This window comes from Balaenoptera ricei, chromosome 9 (genome assembly GCF_028023285.1).
Source record: "Balaenoptera ricei isolate mBalRic1 chromosome 9, mBalRic1.hap2, whole genome shotgun sequence".
NCBI lineage: Eukaryota > Metazoa > Chordata > Mammalia > Artiodactyla > Balaenopteridae > Balaenoptera > Balaenoptera ricei.
Genome location: NC_082647.1, coordinates 12510814 through 12528487, shown reverse-complemented (window position 1 = coordinate 12528487; position 17674 = coordinate 12510814). Strand labels below are relative to the sequence as shown.

At 41.8% G+C, this 17674-nt stretch overlaps 1 protein-coding gene across 1 annotated transcript; it reads right to left on the bottom strand.

Annotated features, from left to right (window-relative positions):
* Positions 1-5315: 5315 nt before the first annotated feature.
* Positions 5316-9349, bottom strand: LOC132371378 (trypsin-like). The gene is made up of 5 exons (XM_059932617.1): positions 9310-9349; positions 7710-7869; positions 6697-6950; positions 6005-6141; positions 5316-5465 (listed from the first exon to the last, which is right to left on the bottom strand). The coding sequence occupies exons 1-5, from the start codon at positions 9347-9349 to the stop codon at positions 5316-5318; spliced, it is 741 nt and encodes a 246-aa protein (XP_059788600.1).
* Positions 9350-17674: the final 8325 nt, after the last annotated feature.

The window sequence follows — 17674 nt, the reverse complement described above, 5'->3', positions numbered from 1 at the left end:
TCAACACCCATGTGCAGGTTTTTGTGTGGAGATACATTTTCAACTCTTTTGAGTGAATACCAAGGGGTGTGATTGCTGGATCGTATGGCAAGAGTGTGTTTAGAAAGTTTCCACAGCTTAGATGGAATATAAATTAAAAAGGGATTAGACTGAGCTACTCAGAAAAGATGGATATTTTTAAGACTAAATAAAGACTTTTGTAGTTGCATTTTTTCAACAAGGCAGACATTCTTACTTGACTTTTTTTTAATATATATTTATTTATTTTTGGCTGTGTTGGGTCTTCGTTTCTGTGCGAGGGTTTTCTCCAGTTGCGGCAAGCGGGGGCCACTCTTCATTGCAGTGCGCGGGCGTCTCACTGTCGCGGCCTCTCCCGTTGCGGAGCACAGGCTCCAGACGCGCAGGCTCAGTAGTTGTGGCTCACGGGCCTAGCCGCTCCGCGGCATGTGGGATCTTCCCGGACCGGGGCACGAACCCGTGTCCCCTGCATTGGCAGGCGGATTCTTAACCACTGCGCCACCAGGGAAGCCCTCTTACTTGACTTTTAAAAGTAAGGCTAAAATCATACCAAGATAATAAATATCTTTATTTTTTAAAGGTCTTTTAGAATTTGATTTTAACACTAAAGTTACTTGCCATAAAAGAAATGATTAAACTAGTTTTCATTTAAATAATGAATTAAATAAGATTTCTAGGGAAAAAGAGGCTTCTATTTGTCTTATTAAAGCAAATATTCTTCGATAAATTTATCTTGAGTATACCTTGAAATTTTTTGCTCGTTAATGGGAAAACTAACAGATTATGGAGTGTACCAATCTGAAGTGAAGTTACTTCTATCCAGCTTATATATCCCATGTGAAAAAATATTTACATGAGTAGCTAAACTTCCAAGTGCAAATATTGCTTTATTTTACATAGCTATCAAAGGTCCTAACCATGAAGTTGACAGTTGAGAGCCGTCTGAGAGTTTTCAGAGCAAGTGATAAGTAAATTAAATCTATCTGTTACTGTAATGAGACATAGCAAGCAAAAAACTTTTCCTGATCTCAAACTGTTACCTCTTTACATTGCCTTATTTTTGCTATGAAATATCATGGCTTCCTGGATTTTATTGAATCATGAATTAGGTATTTATTTGTAGTAAATATCTTTTGGTGAGAGATATCTCTTCTGACTACAAAATGGGTTTTTAAATCGTAGTATGCTTTCACAGGTCTTTTGATGTTTTTCTTTTGATTATACTTTAGAAGCAGATCTTTGCTTTCCATTTATCCATTCTTTGATCCAGTTTTCTTTTCCTGTGGCATTTGCATTGATAAGCATTATATTCTCTAGTCTCTATTTATTTGTTTTCTGTTTACGCAATCAGAATGAATACACCGTGAAGGCAAGGTTTTAACTGTTTTCTTCCCTGTTGTATCTTTAGTGAATAAAACACTGTTAGGCACGTAATAGGCCCTCAATAAGTTAAATGGTTGGATAAATGAATAGAATAGTTACATTGTCTCCACTGTACAACATACCAGGTTTATTTAATCAATCCTCTGTTAATGACTATTTGAGTTATTTCCGGATTTTCAGTGTTATGTAGACGATACATCAGTAAGCATCCTTGATTACTCTGGTGGAGACTGTGGCTGCCTCCTTAAAATCTACACCTCCTTTTCTTGATAGCTAACCTTATAATTACTCCGTTAACCAAATATATACCAAGTAGGCCATGTTTATTGCAAAATGAAAAGGTTATGTGTGCTCTGATGGTGTGCCATGTAACTTAATTATAAGTTCAACAGCATAATCCTCTTCAGTTATTGGCTCAGGGATGTGAGAGTGACCAAATTCAGTTAAGGAGACACAATATGTTTGACAGGGGGCTTCTGGGCAAAAAGCTTCTTTCTCCCTAGATACAGGCAAGGGAGAGTATGGCTCTGACAGCTGTCTTGATCACAAGGCTTTATCCTTAGGATAAAACTGACAGTGATGCAGAGGGCAAAGACAGAAATAAATTGGGTCCCCTGATGGCATTTTTGAATTGCTGAATCAAACCATCCTTGCTGTTCTCACTATTTCTAAGCTTCCACTAGAGCATTTTAAAGTACATGTTAAAGTATGAGTTGGACATTCTGTTCCTTGCAACTGAATGATTCCGAAATGATACACTCACACTTACACATTTTTTTTTTATAAGCACATTTTAATAGGATAGGATTCTAGAAGTTTAGTTGCTGGGCCAAAGAGCATATAGATTTCACATTTTAATATAATTTCACAAATTGTAACAAGTCAGATTTTAAGTAAGAGATAGAAAATGCCAAGATATGCTGAAAAGGGACTATTGGATGGCATCCAGAAAAATGATTTATTTGCCTTTTCATACTTTACTTTGGGCCTGCCCTGATCTCTCATCTTTTATGTTATCTCACTTATCTTTTCAGGTCTCTGAATCTTCCCTCTACCTGAGGTGGTTAGGTGAGTAGGTGTATATTGGTGATGGTGATGGGTGGGGTAGAAGAACATTTCAGAGGGAACAGGGAAATCTTTAAACTCATTTGTTTTTGTAGAGAAGCCTGAGATGTTTATTTAAGGTAGATACAAGGTAACATTTAAAAACAAAAAAAGAGGAGTTATATGTGAAATTATTTTAGGCCATAAGCAAACATAAAAGCAATTCAATAACAACTAAGGAAATACACAGGACAGATTAGTTATAACTGAACATTTAAGAGCCCTGAATGCAAGGCTGAGGAATTTGGGCTCCATCCTAGTGGCATGATAAGGTAATATTAAGGGCTCAGGACTGCTCCCTACAAATGTGCCATCCAGAGGTATACAAAGGGATAGAAAATTGGTAATAGGGGAATGTATCTTCCCATACCTTCCTCTTCTGAGATACCTGTTATGGACTGCATATCTGTGTCCCTCACCACCAAAATTCGTATGTTCAAACCCTAACACCCAAGGAGATGGTATGAGGAGGTAGGGCCTTTGGAAAGTTTAGATGAGGTCATAAAGGTGGAGCCCCCATGATGGAATTAGTGCTCTTATAACAGGGAGATACTGTTACCTAACACAAGTCTGTGTGCCTGACACACAATGAGGCCAAACAATACCAAAACATCAGAGTTCGGAGCACAGAAAGGTTTATTGCAGGGCCATGCAAGGAAACGGGTGGCTCATACCTTAAAAACCCCGAACTCCCTGAAAGCTTTCAGCAAAGCCCTTTTATAGGAAAGCTGAGGGAGGGGCGTGGTTAGTTGTGGCAGATTTCTTGGTGTCAGATCCTTTGTTCTTGAGGTCAGGTTGCGGTCAGGTCACGATGTTCCTGTAAACCTCCACCAAAACAAATGTTGTTCTGTGTTCTGACAAGAAAATGCAAGGTCCCAAGGCTCGACTTTCACCCTCTGAGGTCCAGGCCCTGGCTAAGAGGAGGGGGTCCCTACACAGGAGGGTTACCCTGCCCTGGAGCGCTCGTGCAGCACCCAGGCCCCGCCGAAGAGGTAGTTCTCTGCTGACGGTGCCCTCAGGGCCAGGTCCCCAGACCCTGCCCAGCTGTCATCACGGAGGGAGCCAGGTGCCCAGGACCCAGCCAGCGCTCAGGCTCCTCAGGCCACCCAAAGCGGGGCTGGGGAGCAGGTCCTGTGGACCCATGCAGACTGCTGCGGCCATTAGGTCGCAGAGGCAGGGGCGGGGGAGAGGTTCCCCCGCCTCAAGGCCTGGGCCCGGCCAGTGGGTGCCGTGGCGAGGGCTCCTGAGCTCTGCAGGACACAGCATCCAGGCCCCCCCAGCTCACCCACCGGCCCGAGGCGGGAGGGCCTGGAGGGGCCCTGGGAGAAGACCTTGATACACCTCTTACCACACGCACCCCACCCCGCGAGGACCGCGACATGGCCAACCATTGGCCAAGGGCGACCTCCACCCGCCAGGTCAAGGTTCTCCTGCTTCTGATCTCGCAGTAACAGTTGCTCAGTAACAGGGTAACGGCCGCGTGCTATTGGCTGCACGCCTGCCCCGCCCCTATTACAATACTAGAGTCAGTTCTCTCAGCCATGTGAGGATACAGCAAGAAGGCAGCTGTCTACAAGCCAGAAGGGGGCCCCCACTACCTCCTGTGTCACCTTGATCTTGGACTTTCCAGCCTCAAAAACTGTGAGTAATTAATGTCTATTGCTTAAGCCACCCAACCTGTGGTTTTCTGGTTACAGAGCACCAACTGACTAAGATAATACCCATCCTTCACCGTATCACGTTATCCTACTGGGGCTACAAACATTTTTACCTTTCAGAACTCCCCGACCTATTCCAATGCTGTTATGCTCAGACCATATTGTGTCTTTCATCCTTGATTCATACCAGATACACATAGGAATCATGTACTGGGACCTGTACTCCTAATCATCCTCTAGATGATCCAAGGAAAAATGAAAAGTTGCAGGGAACAACACTGAAGAGCTAAAGCGGGGTGTCTATGTTGCCTCGCGGGATAGGGCGGAAGAGAACAGAGAACACCACCCCTACAGTCAAGACTTTTATGACCTCAGGGTAACAGATCAATTTTCCACAAACTTATCTGCATTTGCACCTTCTTTTGCTTACAGTTCAAAATAGTACATACGTTGAGCTGGGGTTTGGGCAGTCTAGTGTGGGAGAGGGGTACAGATTACCGGCAGAAATCATGCATGCTGTAGCAGTAAAATTCCAGATGGAAAACAAGAGTATCTTGGAGAATAAAAGAAATAGGTAGATGAAACCTTGGAAATGCAGGATCTGTACTTTTTAAAACATTCTCCACGTAGCCTTTCGCCTAGTCTAGCCTCACAGAGTTTCAGGTAGATTAGAGACAAAGGGAGAGCGCAGGGTCACAGCGGCAGCAAAGCGATGGGATAAGAATGGCTGGGGCTTCACTTCAGCTGCACAATGAACTAGTTGAGTGACTTTAGGCAGTTGATTTTAACTTTCTGCATTTTAGTGTCATCATCTGTGTAAAACTACAGTGGTAACAGTGATGGCTAACCTTATTCATCGTTATAGCCCAAACATCCACACGGAATGTGGCATCTAGTAGGTGAGCAGTAATTTATTTTGATGAGGCTGAATGAATGACTAAATAGCCTTTCAAATTCCATCTTCATGTAATAGTTCAACTCTATATCCACCCTCTTCTCAGTAGCCACATTGAAGAGAAAGTACACAAACCAAGTAAGGACACTTCTTGGATTTATCTGGTACGGGAGAAAATGTTTTTATTTAGATACTGTTTTCAGGATGGGAGGAAGGTGAAGCTGACTAACGTGGAGGGCATGAAGAGATGAAGCTGTTTAGTTGGCAGCGATGGTCTTCTGAATCCATTTCACGTAGTTGCAGACCTTGGTGTAGACACCAGGTTTGCCTTTCAGAGCACAGCCGTAGCCCCAGGAGACAATGCCCTGAAGCTGTCCATTGCAGACCACAGGGCCACCAGAGTCACCCTGGGCAAGAAGGAAGAGCCAGTTAGAACTCACAACTGTGCCCACATGGGAGAAAGGCTCAAAGGTATTCCTCCTTTACCCGGGGACCACCTTCCCAGGCTGCTGACCCCCCATGAAGCCCTTCTCTTTCCCTGGAAAACCAACCCTCAATCTCCATACTGGACCCCTATTCTTTCTTCTCCCTCCTTTGAGCTCCCTCTTTCCTTAGTTGCAGGGCTGTAGTGCCAAGAAGAGGTGAGGACTGGGCAGTGCAATGCTGCCCATCTAGCCCTGCTCCTTTCAAAGTTTCCTGCTGCTCTAGCCCTCCTCAGAAGCCCACCTGGATGTACTGTTTGCACGTGATCTTCTGTGTATCTTTTCCCCTGATCCCTAACCATTAATATGGCAAAATGAATTTATCATTTATCCCAAATCTATCCCTCAGCCCTCATAATCAGCCCCAGGGACAGCTTTTCAATTTTCTGAGTTTCAGGAAATGGGAAATACTGTGGAGATATGTGAGGCTGAGCTGGAAGGAGAAGGCGTGCAAAGCAACTAACCTGGCAAGAGTCCTTTCCGCCCTCCAGGAAGCCCAGGCACATCATGTTGCTGGTGATCTGCCGGGGATAGGCATTGAGGCAAACGCTGTCAGACAGGATGGGAGCTTTCAGACACTGCAGGAGCTCAGGGAAGCTGGCTGTTGGGAGCAAGAGTGGAAATGGAAGAGGATTACCCATCCAATCTGGGAAATTTCTTTCTCAGTATCTCTCCCCCCTCTTCCCAATATTCCTATCCCTTCTCTCAGATTGCCGGTAACTTCTATTTTGGAAGAACAACTTATATCTGGAGGGTCTTCCAAACGGTTTTCATCAACAAATTGTTCTCTCTCTGACACTAGCATCAGTGACCATAGATCTCAAATCTAGAGACTTTATTTCTGAAGCGGGGCTATGCTTTGAAACGTTCCAAATCTCTTAGACTCTGTTCTGTGTACCTCCTCGCGTTTTGGTTCCCGGCAAATCACTAATCACATTTTAGTTGCATACCTGGCAACTTTACCATAGTCCTTTTTTGTTGTGTTGTCAAGCAGAGGGATGTTATGCATTTCAATTAGTATATTCTAAGACTCCGTAGAACCCCACTATTCTCTGGGAACATTGCCTTGAGTGACAGCTAGGGCTAACTGACGCTGAACACGTTTTTCACCTCTAGGATTCTCAGACTTGGTGATTCTGTTCCCGGTGACACTTACAGCCACTGCTCTTGGTGTTGCCCCAGCCAGAGATGAGACACTGGGTACCAGCAGCTGCACAAGATCTTGGCAGAGAGACAGTGGCTACTTGAGTGTTGAGAGTGGCAGGTCGGCTCAGTTTAATCAGCATGATGTCGTTATTCAAGGTTTTTTTGTCGTAACTGGGATGGACGATGATCTTGGCTGCACTGATGAATTGCTCGTTGCCCTCAAGGACATCAATGTTGTGTGCTCCCAGACCCACCTGCATTCGGCTGGATTAAAGGGTTACAAGTTCTCTAAGACTCCAACGTCAACGTGAGCTCCTTCCCATTCCATTACAACTCAGTCTTGAGCATAAGCACAGACAGAAGCCCCCTGAAGCCCCCCTCACATACACACACAGGTTAGTGTGCACTTAAGGCAGTCCTACCACCTACGGTGCAGGTTAGAGGATTCCTTAGGTAGGCGTCACTCCAAGGCCAGACTCACAACCCAATATCTTGCTAGATTCATTAGGTATAGGAATGGGAACCAAATGATGCCAATCAAGCAGTGGGAGGTGAAAAGGCAACTGGTGTTGATTACTCTGGTTGGGATTATCACTTATTGTAGGGAGCCGTGGCAGGCCTCAGAGATATGGCAGAATATGAAGGGAATAGAATGAGTTGTGTTTATCTTTAGGTTGTACTGGAAATTTCCTGTGTTTTGTTACTTGCATATGCCATGTTTTTCCTGGTTGAGCTATAATGATTAGAGCTGTTAGGGTATTCTAGGTATATTTAATCACTCACTATTTTTCTTCCTATGTCTTTATTGCCCTCATTTGGAAGGCCATCAGGGAATTCTAAGGGTATCTTTTTGTGGGAAAATCCCTCAATGCGTACAACGCCTGGGCAGGGGGGAATAATGAGGTCTTGAAATCTGAATGCTCCCCCCTCAAGCATAACTCTGTAGTTCTCCCTGATTGTGCTTTGGCAGGGCTGGGGATGACCTGACCTCAGAGAACAGGGCTGTGAGTATTGGTTACTTACGACTTGTAGCAGTGAGCTGCGGACAACACCCACTGCCTATAGATGAGGGAACCCCCGCAGAAGTGGTAGCCAGAGTTCAGGGACACCTGGTAGGGGGCAGAATGCGCTGCACAGGTGTAGCCCCCGACAATCTTGTCATCATCGTCAATGGGGAAAGCAACTGACAGAGAGAAATTGGAGCTATTGTGGAATTTCTACTCAGCAGCAAGGTTTTGCAGATTAACCAGAAAAAAAATAGGTCATGTTTTCTTGTCATGCATAATCAGGAAACAGTGATTTTAATATAATTGTTTTCAAAATCTTATTGTTCTATACATTTAACACATATGCTACTTACACTATTAAAAGTATCTAATTTTTAATTATGCTTTAAATTTGATCAATATACTGATTTTTTTACATATGTCACACACACACACACACACACACACACATACAAATCAGAGACTCCTTACGTAATAAATACCTTGAAGCCCACTAGCTGAGAATATAAAGAATACTTTTTACACAAAACTTTGCTAAGGAGGCATTTAAGTACGTGTTCAATAAAGCTTTGCAATCACCGTGATGGTGTTTATTTGTAGAGTTCAGTATAGGATAAACACCGTATGAGGTGACAGAGAGGAAACTTTTAAATACCACCTGAGAATGTTCTGGCCTGGAAAAAATGGGGAGTTTTGTACTTCTGTTTCCACAGTCTCTTCTTGGTTCTCACCTAAAATGTTAACTAAATAATCTCATAGAACATTATAAGGTTTCTCTCTCTAATCTTTCCCCTCATCCCAATTATATTTCCAACATTTTAAATTTATTCAGCACTGTAAATTTTGGACCACTGATTTATTATGATTTCTAAGGACTCCAAATGTCTGGGATTATATGATATATGCCCTATTGTTCATATATTTTAAAGTAATTTGAGATAGCCTTTTTTGATATGTAAATATGTGTATTGAATTTATTTATAACAACCAAATTTGGGAAAATTCTGTAGTAAGTTTGAAGTGTACAATAGTATTGAATAGTATAAAAACAGAAATAGTCATTTCTCTATTTCTTTTCATGATTGCATGACATGTTGTTTTACATCAGAGAGATTTCATTAGTGAAGATGTGGTAAAACCAGCCCATAGCTTTTATTCACGAGAAATAGAGTGTCTTTTCCTGTTAAGATCTCTCTTAAGATGCCCTTTAGTATAGAGGAGACTCAGGCTGTGATGCTCACAGCCTCTTCAAGAGGCACAAGATTAGTCATTAGTCCCAAGTATTAACTCCAAGTTCTTATAAAGATCAAAACAACATTTCCTTAACGTTGACTATCTTTTCTTTTTCACTCTTACTTCATAGACTGTACCTGAAATTCAGGGCAGATTCTTCCCCTTAATACTTTCTACACTGATCACCCCTGCTCCGCATAATCTTCTCCAGCAAGTGAGATTTAGTTATCTACAGACATATGTACTGTACACTGTTGTTTCAACATCTTAAGCCTCTTGAGTATAGAGATTATATTCAGCATTCATTGTTGTCTTCCAGAGTAGAAAGTGCATCCTTAAAAGAGTCATAGACACCTACTGATCACTTATTGATCAAGACTCACCAGCGACTCCCAGGAGAGCAAGAAAGATGAAGGTCTTCATGGTTGCTTCCCGGATCTGGACTAGGGACTATGCTGAAGGGTTTCCATCCACAGCTATTTATACCACCAGGTTTGTCACTGACACCCATGGCCACAGGTGCTGGAAATGTGATTTCACTGGAAAGTCACAAATCCAAATTTAGAATTCAGTTCCGTGCCACATTGAAGATGATGCAGCATCCAATTTAAACATCCACTTTTGTCCACTTTTCCAGAAGGTTATGGGAATGGAAAAAATGAGCCCACCTGGTAGAAACTGTTCCCCATAATAGAAAAGTAAGTTGGAGTAAGGTCACAGAACAGGGCTACAGGTGTCCTGATTCCCAGAGAAAAAATTTAGGTACTTGGTTGTCTCAAGCATGAATTTTTATGCTGAGGATTATCTTGAGAGCTATACCCTTTATGTAATTAACATTGCCTGTTTCAGAATTACATAATTTGTTTTGTAGTAGCTCTGGCCTGTATACCCATGTTAATGTTTCATTATTGATAGGAACACTTGTTCTCCTAAAAAAAGAAAAACATTTCTGATTTGAAACCACAGTAGTTCAAAATAGGAAAGGGAAAGAATGAGAATAATTTATCCTTATCTGAACTTACTATTTAATAGGCATATGCTAAATACTTAGCCTATTTGTTAAATTAGTAATTCTCAAAACAAGCCTACAAGATCCCTATTATAATTCCCATTTAACAGATGGGAAAACTGAGGCTCACAAAAATATAAGGGACTTTACCAAAATCACAAGGCAAATCCATGGTAGGGTCAGGATTCCAGCCCCGGAAATCTGGCTTCAGTGTCTGCGCTCTCAAGTACTATGTAACACTTCCCTAGTCAGTTCACCAAAGTCTGGACACCAAGATAATACAGAGTTCTTGGCCAGCGAAGAGACAATGGGAATTTATTGAGTGCTTACTATAATATGTATCACACCCTGTGGGTGAGATTTTGATACATCTACTCATTCAGTCCTTACAAACCACTTTATAAGTATTGTGCTCTAATTTTTGCCATTTTATAGATGGGGAGGTTGTGGCTTAGAGAAGGTAAGCTTTTTTTCCTCAAATTTTTAATACTATGAGGTGATCCATACAGAGTTCAAACACAAGCAGCCTCACTTCAGAGCCCATGCCCTCCACTGTGATGCCGTACACATAATAGAGGAATGATGAAATAACATTTATATTTTAAAGCAGGACAAGAAAAATTCAACATTACATTCTCTCTGTGTCACCTTGGGCTACCCCCCTTCCTCCTAATGTGCAGTGTGCATCTGCTTTTCATATTAAACAGAGCTCCTCAAAAGTGGGAGTGCCTGCTTGATGGTAAAGATCAACTTTTTTCCCTTTCTTCTGAAGCTAGCAATATAACTTCTTAAAAGTTTTTTCCCAGCTCTGTACGGGGTCATGATGTCTTACTGCTCACTTTGTACTTGCTTACCTGGACTGTGTTTCTTTGGTGAACTTTATGTAAAATATCACTGTGTCATTTTGATGTACGGTCCTGTGTCTCGAAAATGTATACAACTGTGCCTTTGACTTCTAACAGGCAGAACAGTCTTCAGAGCTTCTTACAGTCTGTCTCACTGGTTGTAATCCTCAGCTTGGCTCAAATAAAATTTCCCTTTTTTCCCCTTAATTTGATAGTTCATTTGAATTTTTCTCGATAGGAGAAGATTCTGAACTCTACCAAATTAAGGGGTGACTACAAGGATCGTATGGAATTCTGAAATATCTAAGAAATGGGTTCCTGGAGCAAGAATTGTCATAATTAATGGGACATGGCGGAAGTATCCAGAATAAGTGAATCTGAGCGAGAACTAACCTTTAGCTAGATATAGCCAAATTCTACACCTATACAATGCATCTGAATGGCCTACCAGGATGCCATTTCTGCTTTAGCAAATTGTCACTCCTGAAGTAGGTTCTGTTTCTTCTTCATTTGAAAATTTGCTGATATGAAGATGATTTAGTAGAAGGCAGAGCTTCTCAACTCTGGCACTGTTGATAACATGCGCCAGATAATTTTTGTGGGGTGTTGACCAGCACACTGTAGGATACTTATCAGCATCCCTGGCCTCTAGTTACAACTAGCATTAGTCCTCCTCCCAGTTATGGCCAAAAATGTCTCCAAACTACCAAATGTCCTCTTGGGGGTCCATTTCATTCCCAGCTGAGAATGACTGAACTAAGGTGAAAAGATGGCAAAGCAGCTTCTAAGGCTACAGCCATGGGAAAATGCCTGTATTGTCCCTAACTGAACTCAGTAACACTGAGTACATGGTCCACAAGGCAGGAAGCTGCCATTCATTGATCCCTAAAAATTAAGAAATACTAAGGAGTAAGGGGAGAACCATTCCCAGAATGAGGAACAGGGTGTCTTCTCATCCTGTCTAATTATCTTCCATGTTGACGTTTCCACAATGAAGTGTTATGTGTTGTATAATTCTACATCACCCCTGAAACTTCCCCCAAACTTCATCAGGGATCTTAATCCATATGAAAAACACAGCATCTTGGAGAAGAGTTTACACAATAATTGGCTCATATGCTGCTAAGTCCTAGAGGCCTCTCTGTGGTGTGCCCTGGGCTTTTTTTTACTTGGACCCATTCTATTAGGAAGGGAAAGAGTGAGGGTTGCCAGCTAAGGAGAGTTATGTAGGATCAATGGCAAATTCCCAGCTAAACACCTTGAGACCTCTCTGGCTGCAGTGTGATGATTCTTCACTCATCTAAAGCAGTAGAGGGGATGTGAGAAAAATGCCAAGTGATCATTTCCAGACTTCAGTAATTCCCATACAACTCTCATACATGTTGCGTGTAAACCACTTAGCACAGTGCTTGTACTGTAGTTGCATTCTCATTTTCAAATTACACTTCTTTTCCTGAGTCTCTTCTTAAACAAAGATGTTGATATTGTATGTCTTTGCGGATTTTTATCTAATGCACATTTACATGAACACATGCTATTTTTTAAAAGCTATTTAAGTAAAAATGGTCAGCCATGAACTATGTAAAATCATGCTGAGGAATTCTAATGATGCACATAACAACGTGGGACTAGACAGATGGTTGGACAGCATGAAGGTGGGAAAAACCAGGGATAGGTGATGGGGGTAGGGGAGGGGGTGGCTGTGAGTGGAAAGGGTAAGGAGCAGAGTAGACCTGGCATTAAGTGAAGGAGCTTTGTATTCTAAGTGAAAGTCACTAGGAGAATGGTCCCTATTGAAGAGGCCAGTGGAATACTGGATCAGTGTGAGCTGTCTCTATATCTATGTATGTGTGTTTGTCATTTCTGTGAAGTGGGTTAACAAATCTGAAGAAAACATCTTTGAATGATTGTGTGGGAGCTTGGACCTTCAAGATACCTTATTCTTCTGAGATATTTCTGTGAAGTTTGACCCTAGGCAATTGAGTTGGGTCTCAGACTAAATAAATATTCTTGTCTGCATTTTATGTGGTTTGGTACTTATACTTCTTTTCCTAACTTCAAACACATGGTGGCCCAGAAGCATGTGTCTGTGTTCATTAATCTGTATTTGTCACCTTGATTTTCCATGCACATGGCTTAGTGGCCTTAGAGGATTATTTAAACTTGTGCCTAAATTGGGTGCTGATTGGGCTCCAGCAAACATATTGATATTTATATTGGCAAGAGCAAGAGTCACCGACCATTAGAGGTAATTTTGTGCCCTTTCCTTCAATGAGTCTGTTTTTCCTTTTCTTTGGCTTCTCTAGTCACCTTCCTGGTTAATACATCACCAGTCACTGAGGCTGTGCTGTGCTGGCTCTTTACCTACAATGTGTAGGGAAATTTTAAATAAGAATTTCTCCCCTTGAAACATAATATACTAAGAAACTTACTAAAAAACTGAAGTAAACAATCAGGGCAAATCGGTGTTAGTGAATAGGATGTTCTTTCCTGATAAAGTGAATCCTGGAACCAGGCTGCGTTTTCCTTGAGAATCCTGCTCAAGGGTGCCATTAGTCTGGGGGCATTTCTCTTCTAGCCACATGTGGTTCTCTCCATGTTTTATGTGCAGGGTCAGAAACCTCTTCTCTTTCCTGTAAAGGGCCAGATAGTAAATGTTTCAGGCTTTGCAGGCAATGTATATGGTCTCTGTCACAGCTACTCTGCTTTTGACCATGAGCAGCCCTAAAGAGTACATGAATAAGTGAGTGCAGCCCTGTTTTTTTTTGCGGGGGGAGGGCGGTGTCTGGACTTTAATATTCTCATGGATAAAATGAATACCCAGAGAAAATAATGGGGAAATGGGAGACGTTAATCTTTGATCCACATATCAGAGTTTTGTTAAAGTGCCGACTTAATTCAGTTATGTCTCTGTCAGAATTCACTTCACATTTCTCTCTCTTCCCATTCGCAGCCACATCCTACCTCCATTCCTCAAGATTAGGTTGGTAAAGCAGGCTTAATACAAGGGCAATTAAGTTTTATCATCGAGGTTCTCAGGTATGTAACCTGAGACCCACAGCTGTCAGAACAGCATGCGCAAATGCCATCTTGAAATAATTTGGAAACTTGCCACTTCTGAATATGATGGGCTAGTGAGGCATTTATTAAGAGAAAACCTTCTATTGGATTGGAAGGAAATGAGATTAGGAAGAGAAACAGAGATGGATGAATGTGAAAATGATGCTGAAGGTCAAAATAGAGCATCACAAATGGAAAATGACAAGAAAGAGGGAAAAATTATAGTACACACCCCACATTAATTTTTTGACAAAGACAGTTTTCTTTCAGATATATTTATATCCCCACCAGGAAAACTTTTTGTGATTTGTCTCCAAGCTCCATCATCCCTACCTTCTTCAATATACCCACCTTGCTTTTATGGGATACATTTCCTAAATCAAAGTACGCAGATATCCAAAGAGTTCCATTACTAGGCTCAGGAATATTTTTCTATTATAGCTTTGGAAATTCGGGGATTAGGAAAAACCTAGTAGGCACCTTGAATTCCACTCTAGGAAGAAGACACAGTTCCTGGGACATAGGCTAGTGAGCAACCATTCACAAGTGCTGTAACCCTCAAAACTCTCTGTCATTGTCACTTTCCTACTTCATCCTTGTGAGTGACAGTCATCAGACAAAGTATTTAGCAATCTTAGTAGAGAAGACAGGTTCACATAGGATAAGTCATGTCAAGCTGACCCCATTTTCTTTTGGGTGAGCTCACCAGATTGAGGAATTTGGAAGAAATTGGAACTAGCATGTCTTGTTTTCAGCAAAGCACTTGACAATGTTTCTATGGTATTTTTGCAGTTTCCATGGTATTTTTGCAGGTAAGGAGTTGATACATGCTCTTGCTGCTGTACTCCAAGGTAGACTCCCAGCTGATTAACAACTTTTTTCCAAAGTGCTGTCTCAGAGCCCATATGAGATGTAGCAAGAAGTCCCTGAGGTCTCTTGATTTGAGATCACAGAAAGCCATGTAGCTGATTTGCTAGTGACCCAGAGCTGAGAAGAATCAACACCACAGGTGACTGAATCAAGGCACCAAAGATAAAACATCCAATGTAAAAATCTCCCTGGTTTGTCCAAGTAGTCCTCCAATCATTTTATTCTCTTAAGTGCTACTACCAGACTCAACTTTGACCCACAATTTGATATAATGCCATTCCTAGACAAATGGAATTCAAGGAGATCAAGGCTAATGACAGAGCATCAAGTAATATTGGCCAATCATCCCCCTGGGCTCTTGTCTCCTCTCTGCTCAAGCATCTTGGCTGTCACCATTTCCTTGTGACCAAGTCCTCATTTGATCACCATCTCCAATTAATGGGTTTCTTTTGTTCTCAGGTTTTTGTGTCAATACCCACTTAGTATCCTAACTCCTTAGAAAAGTGTTCAGCTTTACCAGTCTGAAGCCAAACTGTCACCCCCAAGCCCAACTTACTGCCTTCTTTCCATCCCTCTGAGGCTGACAGCCATCTTCATGGGGGGTAGGGGATGGATCTATTCCTCTCAGTCCTGCCAAAGTAGCCCCAACCCACCTTTTGAGGTGCTGGCACAGGTCATAAAAGGGAAAGAGGGAATGTGAGCTGCAGAAACTAACAAGGGCAGTGATTCCCCAAGCACATCCCCCTCAGGACCAGGGAAGTGCACTCAGAAGACAGGAACCTGGGCAGGGAGACACCGGGTCCCATCCTGTCTGAGCTGAGGAGGGCTCCAGGCTCCTCTGCTGTGTGGTCCTTTGTCTCCTGGGAGCAGGTGAGTCCTGGGAACAGGTGGGACAGCTTTGTCTTTGAACTTCTAGCTTTTTTCATGGAGCTGCCTCAGGAGACTCTCTGAATGTGGTTTCTTAATTGCTCAGACCCTATGGACACTGGAATTATATTGTTATTATAACTTTTGAATTTTGTTGCAAGATTTGATTTCCTTGTCATGAAGACAACTAGATTTTGAGCTTCTGAAGCAAACATTTTGTGTTTAAATCCCCAGTTTGTAACTCTGTCTCTGGAACGGAGTAGATGCTTGAGCTCCTCTTTGCCCCTCGGGCACTTGAGCCCCATCTACAATATGCCCACCAAAGGTCATCCAGCCTCTGTAGCAGAGAGGAGATCATGGTATCTCCTCAACCATCCAGTTAGAAAATTCTTCCTTGTGTTGAACCAGGAAATGGTCTAGTTAAAGCTCTGACCATTTTTTCTTAGTCTTGTCCCTTGGGAAGATAGAACCAGGAGAGTCATAGTAAGAAAATAAGTGGTCACTAGAGGCCAAAACCAGCAGAAGATTGTGGGTTCTAGAATAGTACAAGGAGAGTCAAGATAAGCCAGGGTTCCAGTCTGTTAGAGACTCCTTTACCTCTGTATATAGCAGGAACACATCTCAAAAGGCAATCTCAGAAGTTGTTTCACGTTACTGGAGAAAGGCATGCCAGACAGTACTAGCTGAAGCTAGAGGCTAGCTTCATTTTAGACAACCTAGCAGAGCTAGTTCTTAGAAAGAATAAATCAGTATAGGACTCGTTAGAGAGCTTAAAGATCTGGTTAAACTCCTCTCCTTCAAAAACCCTTTTCCAACTCTGGCAGACCCCAAATGATAACTGTTTTTTCTATATATTCTTTCAATGCCGGTAAATACAGTTTATACCCCATTATTTTATTTTATTTATTTATTTATATTGAAATATAGGTGATTTACAATATTATATTATTTTCAGGTGTACAGAATAATGCTTCAATATTTTATAGATTATACTCCATTTCAAGTTATTACAAAATAATGACTATATTTAGATAAGCAACAAGGATATATTGTATACCCATTATTTTATGATCGGTGAAATATATAGTTATTTCTTTCTTCAGGTGCTTCATCTTGATATTGGCTCTGTCTTACTGTCTAAAATATTCACATACACCAAAAATAAATCTGTATATTCTATGGTTTTTGTTTTTTATTGTTTTATTTCTCCTTTCCACACAGAACCCATTGCTATCAGGGCACTTCTATTGATACGCATAGAATCAATATGGCTGTTTGGTGACCAGAACATAGCATGGGACCAGTCCTTGAGGAAGCTGAGACTTCAGGCAGGCTCTCAAATGCTGAGAAGACAGCATCTGGTTGTGGTTCTAAAGCCTGGGATCCTAGCAAGATGAACAGGTGGTGATTAGACTGTTTGCTCATCTGGGAGTGTTGGAAGGTAACCCCCAGGGAGGAAATAGTGAAAAGCATGTAGCGGGCTCTCAGGAATAGCTGTTGTTTCAGGCAAAAGGAGTACACCTTTAATATTCCATGCAAGACTGACAGGTAAGAAGGGGGGTTTTGATAGGAAGGAGAAAAAATAAAATAATTAAGATATGTATATTATCTTGATTGTGAGGATGGTGTAGGTGTTTTCATATGTCCACACTCCTCAAATGGTACACATTAGATGTGTGCAGTTCTTTTCATATCAATTGTGCCTCAATAAAGCTGTTAAAAATAAATAAAATAGGGACTTCCCTGGCGGTCCAGCAGTTAAGACTCCGCGCTTCCAATGCAGGGGACGTGGGTTCGATCTCTGGTCGGGGAACTAAGGTCCCACATGCCGCTCGGTGCGGCCAAATAAATAAATAAATAAAAAAAATTATGAAGAACAACATGCAGGAAATTTTAAAAAGGAATTGGAAAAAAAAAAAGATACAGCCTGTGACCTTAAAAAGAGAAAATTCAGTAGGGAAGACAAGTACCCACATGACAAAAATGTGTTATAATAGGAGGGGAATAAAAAAAAGGGAAAATCTAGGACTTTTGGAACCAAGCAACCGGCATTGCTTCCTGGAGGACAGGGTGAAAAAAATGAGAAATGCAAGTTGT

Bases quoted from the DNA above. Each gene is read 5' to 3' on its own strand.
- LOC132371378 (XM_059932617.1), bottom strand. From the start codon at position 9,349: ATGAAGACCTTCATCTTTCTTGCTCTCCTGGGAGTCGCTG. The intron at 6,142-6,696 runs GTAAGTGTCACC...TGCTCCCAACAG, and splicing joins CAACACCAAGAGCAGTGGCT to CCAGCTTCCCTGAGCTCCTG. The intron at 5,466-6,004 runs GTTAGTTGCTTT...CTTCTTGCCCAG, and splicing joins GCGGAAAGGACTCTTGCCAG to GGTGACTCTGGTGGCCCTGT.